General features: G+C 36.5%; 1 protein-coding gene across 10 annotated transcripts in view; it reads right to left on the minus strand.

Annotated features, from left to right (window-relative positions):
- Positions 1 to 13,187, minus strand: part of ZFAND3 (zinc finger AN1-type containing 3) — a 331,540-nt gene that overhangs the window by 153,853 nt on the left and 164,500 nt on the right. Inside the window, exon 1 of one of the 10 annotated variants that reach the window (XM_077904182.1) lies at positions 6,925 to 6,956. The exons of the other annotated variants lie outside the window; for them this stretch is intronic. Coding sequence (XP_077760308.1) covers positions 6,925 to 6,943 — 19 coding nt within the window. The 5' untranslated portion in view covers positions 6,944 to 6,956. Of the gene's footprint in view, positions 1 to 6,924; positions 6,957 to 13,187 lie in introns of those variants that run through there. 10 annotated transcript variants of the gene reach the window in all.

The following is a 13,187-nucleotide window of genomic DNA, read 5'->3' on the forward strand; positions in this document are numbered from 1 at the left end:
CTGATGATAGAAATTCTCAACAAAGTGGGTGTAGAGGGATCATACCTCAACATAAATAAAGGTCATTTATGACAAGCCACAGCTAACATTATACTCAACAGTAAAAAGCCAAAAGCCTTTCCTCTAAGATCAAGAACTAGACAAGTATGCCCATATCCATCCCTGTTGTTCAACATCGTCTTTTACATCCTGGCCACAGCAATTAGGCAAGAAAAAGAAATAAAATCATACAAATTGGGAAGGAAGAAAACAAAACCATCACTATCTGTAGATGACTATATATATATATATATATATATATATATATATATAGCCCTAAAGAACCAAAAAAACTATTAGGATAAATGAATTCAGTCAAGTTGCAGGATATAAAATCAATGCACAAAAAAATTGATTGCATTTCTTTTTTTTTTTTTTTTTTAAGATTTTATTTATTCATTGAGAGACAGAGAGAAAGGCAGAAAGAGAGAAGCAGGCTCCATGCAAGGAGCCCGACATGGGACTCAGTACCGGGTCTCCAGGATCCCGCGCCAGGCCAAAGGTGGCACTAAACCAGTAAGCCACCTAGGCTGCCCCATTTCTATACTCTAATAATAAACCATCACAAAGAGAAATAAAGAAAACAATACCATTTATAATTTCATCAAAAGGAATATAATACCTAGTAATAAATTTAACCAAGGAAGTGAAAGACCTCCTTGTAGGTGACAACTACAAGATATTAATAAGGGAGTTTAAGATGACACAAATAAGTGGAAAGATATTCTGTACTCATGGACTGGAAGCATCAATATTGTTAAAATGTCCTTAACTACTCAAAGCAATCTAAATTCCAATGGCATTTTTTAAAGAAATAAAATAAATAATTCTAAAATGTTCATGAAACCACAAAAACCCTGAATAACCAAAGCAATCTTGAGAAAGAAAAAAGCTGGAGGTATCACACTCTCGGATTTCAAACTACATTACAAAAAGCTATAGTAATCAAAACAGTATGGTATTGGCATGAAAAGGCAGACACAGATCAATAAAGTAAAATAGCTCAGAAATAAACCCAAACATATATGCTCAATTAATTTACTACAAAAGCACCAAAAATATAAGGGGACAGGATAATCTCTTTCACAAATGGTATTGGTAAAATTGGACAGCCAATTTTTACAAAATCAACTTGACCAGTGTCTTACACCATGCACAAAAATTAACTCAAAATGGACTGAAAACTTGAACATAAGTTGGGAAGCCAAAAAACTACAAGAAGAAAACACATAGAGATCTTGGCAATGATTTCTGAATCTTACACCAAAAGTGAAAGCACCACCAACAATAAAAAAGTGAAAGCAATAAAAGTAAAAATAAACAAGTAAGACTATATCATACTAAAAAGCTTCTGCAGAGGGGTGCCTGGATGGCTCTGTTGGTTACGTATCTGCTTTCAGCTCGGTCATGTGAGGCCTGCATAAGGCTCCCTGCTGCTCTCTTTCCCTCTGCCACTCCTCCTACTTGTATGGGCATACTCGCTCACTCTCTCAAACAAAAATCTTTTTTTTAAAAAAAAAAAGGTAAAAATGAAATAAAAAGCTTCTACACAGCAAACAAAGGAAATCACCAACAAAATGAAAGGCAACCTAGCTGAATGGGAGAAAATAACTACAAATAATACATCTACTGGGTAAGGGCCTAATACCCAAAACATATAAAGAATTCCTATAACTCAATAGCAAAAGACAACTGATTATCAGCAGAAGATCTGAACAGACTTTTTTTTCAAAGAAGGCATACAGGTGACCAATAGGAACATGAAAAGATGCTCAATATCACTAATCACCTGGAAAATGCAAATTATAACCACAATGAGATATCACCTCATACTTTTTTGAATGGCTGTCATTAAAAAGTCAAGAAATAGTAAGTGTTGGCAAGTATGTAGAAAAAAGAGAATCCTTCTGCACTGTTACTGGAATGTAAAATAGTATAACCACTATGGAAACCAGTATGGAGGTTCTTCAAAAAATTAAAAATAAAACGACCACATGAACCAGCAATCCACTTCTGGGTATTTATCTGAAGAAAACAAAAACATTAACTCAAAAAGATTATGTACACCTCCCCATGTTCACTGCAGCATTATTTATAATAGCCAAGATATGGAAACAACCTAACCATCCATCAATGGATGGATGGTTAAAGATGATATGTGGTGGGGATCCCTGGGTGGCGCAGCAGTTTGGCGCCTGCCTTTGGCCCAGGGCGCGATCCTGGAGACCCGGGATGGAGTCCCACGTCGGGCTCCCAGTGCATGGAGCCTGCTTCTCCCTCGGCCTGTGTCTCTGCCTCTCTCTCTCTCTCTCTCTCTCTCTCTCTGTGACTATCATAAATAAATAAAAATTAAAAAAATAAAAAATAAAATCTTTAAAAAAAAGATGATATGGGGTGTATATGTGTGTACACATGCAAATGGAATAGTATTTAGGCATAAAAAGGGAATGAAATCTTGCCATTTGTGACAACATGGATGGACCTTGAGGGCATTATGCTAAGCGAAATAAGTCAAACAGAGAAAGACAATACCATTTGATCTCTTTTACCTGTGCACTCTAAAAACAAAAACAAAGCAAGCTCATAGATACAGAGAACAGACTGGTGGATGCCAAAGACAGGGCTTAGGAGAAATAGTTGAAGGGGGTCAAAAGGCATTTAAAATTAATTAACTAATTACATAAGAAGCTTCAGTATTGGAATTGACATTAATTCTTCTTCCTAAGGAACCTTCTAATTCTGTTAACTATCCACCAAAATCTCTTCCCATCAACCTGGGTGTATCTGCCCAAACAGCCTCAAGTTATCTAGTAGAATTTTCACTTCCTATCTGCTAGCCATTCTTTTCAAAACTCACCCATGAATTTAACTCAGTTGAGTATACATTCACTAAGGGCTGTACTAAAATTCAAAGGATTAAAGAGTGGTCTTGGCCCTCAATGAGGGAAGTAAAGCACTTCACCCAGAGCACAAAACATCACAAAGAATTCCAAGGGCATCCAAGCTTGCCTCAGCAGCTACCTCTCCCAATACTGGCTGGGAGCTAGCTTGGGGCTCTCTAGGTATATCAACTGCCTGTATGTTTTTATTTGAGCCTCTTTTCTTCTGCCACTGTGTATCTGAGCTGGCTAAATTCCTAGCTGTCTTGCAGGAATGACATAAACTCACTGTCATCATAGTCAATAGGCATTCTTGAATATTCTTCTATCAATGCTATGCCATTTCTTCTCTTCCCCTATTTTCCTGACAGAGCTTGGAATCACATACCAGTTATACTCTTGAAAATGTAAAAATGAAAAGACCATGCCAAGAATAAGACTAAACTATAGCACTTCTAATTTAATAATGTCTATATCTCTGCAATTCTTACTTTTCCCAGTGGAAATAAGAAAATAATACAAATAACTCAACTTCTTTATATTGCTTATACGCAAAATGACTGGATAAGGCAAAATGACTTTATAAGTAATATAACACATTTTATTCTACAAATCTATTACTCCCTACCTAATTAACTTCATAAAGATATCTATCATTAGGCACACACTAACATATGAGGTTCAAGAGTGTGTCTGACCCAATTCTGGAAATTTTTCCTATAAAAATACTTCAACAGAAGAAAAATATTCTATGCAGAAAAGTGTTCATTGCTACATTATGTGTAATAATAAAAACCCGAAAACCAGATTGTTGAGAACAATCTCAACACAGGAAAATGGATGAGCAAATGTGAATCAATTAGGTCAGTGGCATAATATGTAACATTTGAAAATAATTTGAAAAAAATAAAGTATACAAAATATCCAACAGAATGACAAAGAAACAGTAAAATATAACATAAATATATTTACACATTGCAAAAATATGTATATATGGAGAAACTGAAAGAAATTATATAGAAAAATGACTTAGGTAATGAAATTAGCCACATTTTCCCTTTAAATTTTTCTCTTACAAGTTTGAGGGGGAAAAGTTACTGTATTTCTCTATATTGAATCCTGCTGATTCTTCCAAATCATACTGAAAAAGAAAAAAACAAAACCAAGAATGGGAGCTGAAGGGATTAACTGAGCCCAAGTTAGGAGCTAAAACATGTGACTGACTGCCATGCTTAAATCCAGGCTCTACTGGCCATTGGCTCTGGAACTGTGGGACAGTTACTAATCTCAAAAGGTCTTCTTATAAAATTGACTTCCATCGTTCTGTGATTAAAAACAAACAAAAAGGAATAAAGTGTATAAAAAGTGTATGATAAGTCATACCTAATGATAAGTCATTATTCCATTCATATATGTGTCGATCAGATAATATTGGAAATACTGTGAAAAGTTATCAATATAATCTTAAACCCATATTTGGTGTTGATGAGGGTACAACTTTTGAAAAATCTCTTAAATTTTTTTTTCTGTAAGATAAGAGCCCTATTGCTTAAATGTTTTTTACTTAGAATAATTTATTTGCTAGTATCTTCCTAAAGAATTACCTACTGACTTACTGGTATTTCAAACACATTTTTACCCATTTAAGTATGTTTTACTTTTTATACTCATTACAAGGCTTTTTACCAAGTAAATATTTTATATACCTTATGGATTTATTTTAGAGAGAGACTGCATGCATGAGTGGGTGGGAGGAGGGGTAAGGGGAGAGGGAGAATACAAGCTGACCCAGGGCTGAGCCGGAGCTTGGGTGGGGTGCAGAGGCTCAATCACACAGCCCTGAGTCATGACCTGAACCCAAATCAAGAATTGGGAGCTTAACCAAGGAAGCTGCCCAGGTGCCCCTTAACAAATAAATTTTAATTTAAGAAAAAGGCTCTGCTTTATTCATTTTTGTAGCTCCCTAGCATCAGGCAGAGTATACAACATATATAATCAACATTCAGTAAGTATCAACTGAATTCTTTAAATATTTTTTTCACCACTACAGAATTAAATGATGCAACAATCTGGTTAAGGAGTAGTTATCACTGCACATTCCTGATACAATTTTCCAAAATGAAATTCCTATTTTATTCTAGAATTTTATCCATTAAAAGAAACCCAGAAAAAATGTGCATAGGGAATCGAGTGTGACTATCTTGCATTCATTGCATTAGTATATACTCTGGGTTGCTAAAGGCAATTCAGAACAAGAATTCAGCAATGCTTGAAGACAGTTAAGTTCTAAAATGCTTGCCCCTATTAATTGCCAATGAAATTGATACCCAAGACCTAAGTTTCTCTCACCTTAAGAATAAGAAATCTGAGAGAAATCAATTTCTAAGTAAATCCCCTAAAAAAGAGAAAAAAATCTGATCAGTAAGATCTGACAGGAGTCAACAGCTGCCTTTCTCTCTTTGACACAGCACACTGTATCACTAGAACTAGTATCCATGAGGTGTCTTCAATATTACCTTACCTTTCCCTTTTTACCCTTGCTCTTTTACTCTCTCATTCATTTTACTGTCACATTCAAAGGAGTTTTTAAACTGATGTACCACTGCCAGCAGCAAAGGTAGAACCACTGGATCAACCAGAGCCAGCATTCTAGAACACTTTCATTAGGATCATCCCCCACCCCTGAGATAAGAAACTTCAGGGCTGGCCCTATTGTCTGAATATCAGTCTCCTTGCAGAACACCTGCCTGAAGTGTGCTTACTAAAAATGAATGCTAACAAGCCACAGAAAAGTACCTCCAAAAATTGGGCCATATACTCTTGATAAATCTTTGTTTCAAATCACTCTGGTGAGCCACGAGGTATAACAAACTGTTTAATCCAGCCTGATTTGTAACTAAGTAGCTATGCTTTACTGATGGAAATTGAAAGCTAAGAGTTACAAATCACAAATTTAATATTATAAAGGCATCTACATTGTATTTGATAAATAGAGACACCCTGAAGAAGTAAAGAAGTACCCTACACCCTACCAAGCACATAATGTCAAAACACTGAAAAATGTTAAGACTCCAGCTCATAATTAGTCATTCTGCTGGGAAGGTGATGGCAGGCAATTTCTGTGAGAAAAGTAATGTCTAAGCTTGGAATAAGCAGTCTCTCTATCGAAGAAGTGGACACTTAAGAAATGCTTCAGCCTGCTCATAAATATTCCCACTCACTCAGGGACAGACACCAGGTGGTCCACCTAATCTAACAGATTCTAAGTAGAAGGCAATGTAAGAAAAATAAAATCAGAGAAAGAATAAGTGTTTCCCATTTCCCTGGTCCACTATAGAATATAAGCTGCCTGTCCTCTGAAGACACTTTAGGATTTGTTCTCTCACCGACTTTTTTTTTTTTTTTTTTTTTTTTTTTTAGAGATTTTATTTATTTACTCATGAGAGAGAGAGAGAGGCAGAGACACAGGCAAAGGAAGAAGCAGGCTCCCTGCAGGGAGCCCGACATGGGACTCGATCCTGGGTCTCCAGGTTCACGCCCGGGGCTGAAGGCGGTGCTCAACCCAGGTACTCTGTCCTACTGACTTTAATAACCTCTTTGCTCCATCTTTGGGATCATGACATTATAATTGTTATGTAATTATCATTTTTTTCTAAAGGAAGCCAACACATACACATACACACACTCTATAAACTTGTTCTGTGAACTACAAGTACACAATTTTTTTTTAAGACTATTTATTGAGAGAGAGAGTCCAAACAAGAATGCATATATGAGCAGGGGGAGAGGGAAAGAGAGAATCCCAAAGCACAGAACCGGATCCCAAGACCCTGAGATCAGGACCTGAGCCAAAAATCAAGAGTCTGATGCTTATCTGCCTAAGCTGTCCAGGTATCCCCAAAACACACAATTCTAGTTGAGTTTATGTACAAATGTCAAAAGTTGGATCAAATCTCACTGGTTCTGTGGCATACTCTGTTTAAGTGGTAGTTCAATAATGACTTACCTTTAATGGTGATATTCATTAACAGAGGATTTCTATATTTTTGCAAAAATGAAAATATCACAATCAGCCCCAAAAGAGTTCAGAATTACATGCTAAATAAAACAGAACACAATTATATTATGCTCTATAATGTAAATATAACTAAGCCAATCATTACTGCATAACAATTTCAATTTGGTTAGGTTTGAAAATGAGCTATTAAATATTTCACAAGACAGTTTTTTAAATTTAAAATTCCTGAGCTTTTAAAGAAAATTGATAGATTGTTACTATAAACAAGTCATGTTGACTTGTTGACTATAAACAAGTCATGTTACCAATAATTTAGGTAAAGAAATAGTCTTAAAAATAAAATAATTTTAAAAAGATAAAATAAAATAAATTTTAGGGCACTCGGGTTACTGAGTTGGTTAAGTGGTGGACTTCCACTCAGGTCATAATCCCAGGGTCCTAGGACTGAGGCCTGGAAAGAGCTCCTTGCTGAGTGGGGAGTCTGCTTCTCCCTAAGACCCTCCCCCTACTCATGTGCACATGTGCTCTCTCTCTCTCTCTTTTTTTCTCTCAAATAAATAAAATCTTTTTTTTAAAAAAGCCTAAAATAAAATCATTTTTAAAGGTTAACAGAAATTAGCAAAGGCTATATTTCTGCGGTTTCATTATGCTTAGAGTTACAAAATGAGACCAAAAAAAGGTGCGTCTTAGGTCTAATAAATATCTAAGACTGTTTTTTTTTGTTTGTTTTTTGGGGTTTTGTTTGTTTGTTTTTTTATTCATGAGAGACACAGAGAAAGAGAGGCAGAGACATAGGCAGAGGGAGAAGCAGGCTCCATGCAGGGAGCCCAACACAGGACTCAATTCTGGGACTCTGGGATCACCCCCTGAGCCAAAGGCAGATGCTCAACCACTGAGCCACCCAGGCACCTTGTTTGTTTGTTTGTTTGTTTGTTTGTTTGTTTGTTTGTTTGTATAAGACATTTTTGACCATATAATTACTCCAAAAGTGAGCTTGAATTCTACAGATCACTTAATAATTATGGGCTGAAAAACATGTATATATAAGAAAGCAATCCAGTGTTCACCAAGTGATCAAACTTAGCAACTACTAGTACCAAGAGTACTAGTACTCCTTGGAACTTCATGTGATAAAATAAGGAGCCCATCATGTCATCTATAAAGCACTCTTGGAAAAAAAAAAAAATGTTTAAGCTGAATCTAGTCACAGGAAACTAATTAGATAAATTTAGAATGTTGGACATAGTCTAAACTTAAGGCATTGATCAAGGTTTCAGTTCTTTGGGGAAAAAACGGGGGGGGGGGGGTGTTAGGAAAAACAAGGAAACGAAAAATGGTACCGAAACCACTGTATACTATAATACAATTCAGTAAGACATAATCAAAGGCTTAAACTTTGGCTGGTCCTAGATTAAAGACAAAATTTTAAGCACTATAAAAAACATTTTGGGGACAATTAGGGAAATTTAAGTAGGGCCAGTGTTATGGAATTATTGAATTTTTCTTAGGAATGATAATGATATTGTGGTAATGCAGAAGAATATTCTTAATCTTAAAAGTGCATGCTGAAGAATTTAGGGGTGAAATGTCAGGATGTCTGAGCCCACAGGCAGCAAAGCAGCAAAGAAATAGTGGGAGAAGAAGAGAAGGAAAGCAAATGTTAAAAAATATTAATAACTGGTTAGTCTAAGTGAAGGATACAGATATTCATTGTTCTAGTCATTTAATTCTGTAGGTTTGAACATTTTTAAACAATAAAGTTGGCAGTGGGAGAAAAAAATGGATGTGAAGACATCAATGTTTTCATTCACCTGACGTACTGTGCTTTTGGCCTGTATCTCCAAATAACACCCAAATCATTATTACTTTTCTCCCAGCAGCAAAAGAAGATAAATTAAATGCTGATGCATGATGGGCAAGACAGATATAAAATTCTTTTTCCAAGTACAGTAAAAGCTGCCTAGAAAAACAAATTCAGAAGAGAGCCCTTCAAGGGTGAATGAATTTAAAAGTCTCGTCTAGGAAAAAACACAGTTCCCAAACCTTATTACAGAAGTTAAAAGAAAAGCATCAATCAATTTAAGGAAAGCCAGTCAGCAGTAGTAGTAAAATGTTTTCAAACAATGCAAATCATATTGCCCATTTATAAATTTAAAGGTTTTATCAAACATGATTTATCACTATGGGCAAGAAAATCTTAACATTTCATTTGTTTATCTTCAAATGGGTTAAGTGTGAAAAGAATACTGAATATAAAAAGTTTAATAACCAGAAATCTTTTTCCTAGCAAGATTTCATCATACTCCTTACTATATGTAAAAGTGAAAAGACTGTGAACAATTTTTGAACAATACGGAACTCCAAAAGAAGATCTATAATGAATAAGAAAATTGTACCAAACGCACAGTGGGTATGCAAATATCTGCTAAATGAATACTTACAGAAGACAAAAGTATACCATATGCCTTTAAAATATGCTACCATCCATCAAAACAGGGGCATGTAAAAAAATTTTTTCCCTAATTAAGATTGTGACATTGCAACTATCGGATATACATGGTATACCCTTGCAAAAGATAGATGATAGATAGATAGATAGATAGATAGATAGATAGATAGATAGATAGATGATAGATAGATAGATAGATAGATAGATAGATAGATAGATAGATAGATAGAGTGGCACTTTCAGAAAGTGTATTTACTCTATGAAAAACTAATCACAGGTCCTAAGGGAATCCTCCTTCACTAGAAAAAACCTCCACAGACACACAGATGGGAAGTGCCTCTCCCATGAATCAAAAGGCTAAGTTCTAGAAACAAAGAATATACGCTTTTAAGAATCAGAGCTATTCTTTACAACCTCTGGAGGTTAGAAATACTCAAGCTTGCAGAACTGACAAGAGATCTTTCAGACAACATGGGGTTCTAAGATGGCACAATATCCTTGATGGAAACTGACTCCCAGAAATATCAACTCCTTGTTCCTGGCTGATCTCTTAAGAATCAGAAAAGCCTATATGCAGCTCAAGGATGCCTGCCATGTCCATTGTCATTCTTTCTGCATAAGTAAAAAAGTTTCACTTATATGTCTGTAACTAATTACACCAAGAATCAGTACCTGAAGCAAGGCTAGACATAATAGAAATGTCCAAGAATGTAAGGTGAAGAGGAGTGACTGGACTGGCATTATCTACAACAGTTGTCACTAGTCACATCTGGTTATAATTCACTTGAAATCTGATTATTCTGAACTAAGATGTGCTGTATGTATAAAATACAGGCCAAATTTCAAAAACTTATTATGAAAAAAAGAATGTAAAATACCTTATTAGTAACTTTATACTGATTATATAGTAAAATAAAATTTCATATATTTGGGTTAAAATGGTTGAAGTTAATTTTACCTTTCTAAATCTGTTTTGCCTACTTTTTTTTTTTTAATTTATTTATTCATGATAGTCACACGGAGAGAGAGAGAGACGCAGAGACACAGGCAGAGGGAGAAGCAGGCTCCAAGCACCGGGAGCCTGATGTGGGATTCGATCCCGGGCCTCCAGGATCGCGCCCTGGGCCAAAGGCAGGCGCCAAACCGCTGCGCCACCCAGGGATCCCTTGCCTACTTTTTTAATGTGGCTACTAGAAATTTTTAATTACATGCTGCTCATATAGTCTTTTTTTTTTTTTTTTTAGATTTATTTATTTATGAGAAAGAGAGAGAGAGAGAGGGGCAGAGACACAGGAGGAGGGAGAAGCAGGCTCCATGCCGGGAGCCCGACGTGGGACTTGATCCCAGGACTCCAGGATCGCACCCTGGGCCAAAGGCAGGCGCTCAACCGCTGAGCCACCCAGGGATCCCCCATATAGTCTTTTTAAACAGCACTGATACTATGAACAAAAAGGGCTTGTTAAAAGGAATAGCAATTTATATTTATTATGGGCACTTACCATGTTTCAAGTATATGCTATTTTAAATAACAGTATTTCTTTTATTCCTCACACAGCACCTTTAAAAAATATATACTCTGGTTCAGGGAAAAGAAAATATAACTTGAGGGGGTAGAATGGGAGACAAAAATCCAACAAGCAAAAAACCTGCCCCAAATCACAGAACTAATAAATACCACAACACGGATTTGAACTCAAACCTTCCGACTTCCAGAGCCTAAGCCCCAGAACCCCCAGGCCAGCAGTTCCCAAAGTGCTGTCCCAAGACTATCATTGTCATCTGAGAACTTAAGAGCAGAAATTCTAGGACTATTCACCACGCCCAGAGAATCAAACTCTGGAGATGGAGTTTAGCAGTTTGTATTTTAACAAGTCCTCCAGATCATGCTGAATTGATCCAACCAAAAATTATGAGAAACCTTTCCCTATTTGTTATATAGATAACAATCAAATAAATCCTCTCAAAGGTGTATAACTTGAGAAGTCTGAATAAAGCCTAGTCTTTGTTATCGTATCGTGTGTTGAAGCTCTTCTAGAAACCTGCTCTCTCCAGTAAGCACTAAGACTCTGCAGTTGCATCCTGACTTTCCAGAGCATCCCTTCAACAAACTCATCTACTGCAGTATTTCATTTAAGATCCATATGGACTGGGGCAGCCTGGGTGGCTCAGCGGTTTAGCACCACCGCCTTCAGTCCATGGCCTGAACCTGGAGACCCGGGATAGAGTCCCACATCCGGCTCCCTACATGGAGCCTGCTTCTCCCTCTGCCTGTGTTGCTGCCTGCCCCTTTCTCTCTTTCTCTCTCTCTTTATCTTTCTCTATGTCTCTTATGAATAAATAAATAAAATCTTTTTAAAAATCCATATGGATTAAAAATGAGAACACAGATAAAATCACAAAAGTACTCACAAAAAATATATAGTTTTTTAATAACATTAGGGTAAAGACCTAAGTATGAACCAAACCCTGACATTATTTTTTTTAAAACTGATTGATTCAATAATATCTTTTAAAAAATCCTGAATTGCACAAAACCACCAGAAGCAAGGTTTAAAATTAAAAAGAACAACTGGGACAGGGAGATTTTTACAACAAATATCACAAAGAACTAATTCCTTAATTTATAAAAAGGATCCCTACAAATCAAAAGAAAAAGAACCACTCAAGAGGAAAATGCCTCTCTAAATTAACTAACTAAAATAAATGGGTTGCAATAAAGGAAATGCAAATAATCGGTTTCACTCATAGTAAAAGAAATACAAATTAAAATGAGGTGGGTTTTTGGGGATCCCTGGGTGGCGCAGTGGTTTAGCACCTGCCTTTGGCCCAGGGCGTGATCCTGGAGACCTGGGATCGAATCCCACGTCGGGCTCCCGGTGCATGGAGCCTGCTTCTCCCTTTGCCTATGTCTCTGCCTCTCTCTCTATCATAAATTAAAAAAAATTAAAAAAAATAAAATTAAATGAGGTGGGTTTTTATTTTTTCATTTTTCAGACTGGCAAAAATCAAAGGGTTTGAAAATATGTCTAAAGGTAAGCTTCTGATATTTTTGCTCCCACCCCCATGTCATTTGATAATCAGTTTGTGGTGATCCATTCAGGAATTGCTCAGATCAAAAATCTTAACATCATACTTGATTTGATCACTGCTGTCTCTTCTTTCTCCCTCTTTTCACCCTCCCCCACATCTGATGGGCCAGCAACTCTACCAACTCCACCTTCAACAAAGATTATAAATTCAACTACTTTTCATCACCTGTCCTGTCATCACTATGTTCCACGATATTGTGAACTCTCCCCTGGATTATTATAGTAACCTCCTAACTGCCTTTGCCCTTGTCCCCCAGTCATTTCTTAACACAAAAGAACAGCTCTAGCTGCTAAAAGCACAGCAGATTATATCATCACTCTACTCAAAACCCTTCAATGAAAAAAAAAAAAAAAAAAAAAAAACGCCTTCAATGGATTTTCATCTCATTCAGTAAAAGCTAAAAAGTGTTTACCATGATAGAAAAGCCCTTATATGATCTGAACCCCTGACCCCTTGACTTTATCTACTCCTCCTCACCCTTTGCTCTCTCTGCTGCCATCACAGCATTCTCTTGCTGTTCTTAAACATCAAGAAAACTTCTGCCTCTGGATCTCTGCACTTGTGTTCCTCTGCCTGGAATGCTCCTCTTCTAGATATCTATGTGGCTAGCTCTCTGACATCCTTCAGATTTTTTTACTGTGACCTTCTCTGGCCACTGTATCTAAAATTTTACTCCAATCCTGTTATCTCATATACTGCTTTGAAGGCATCC

Source organism: Canis aureus, chromosome 7, assembly GCF_053574225.1.
Source record: "Canis aureus isolate CA01 chromosome 7, VMU_Caureus_v.1.0, whole genome shotgun sequence".
Lineage (NCBI taxonomy): Eukaryota > Metazoa > Chordata > Mammalia > Carnivora > Canidae > Canis > Canis aureus.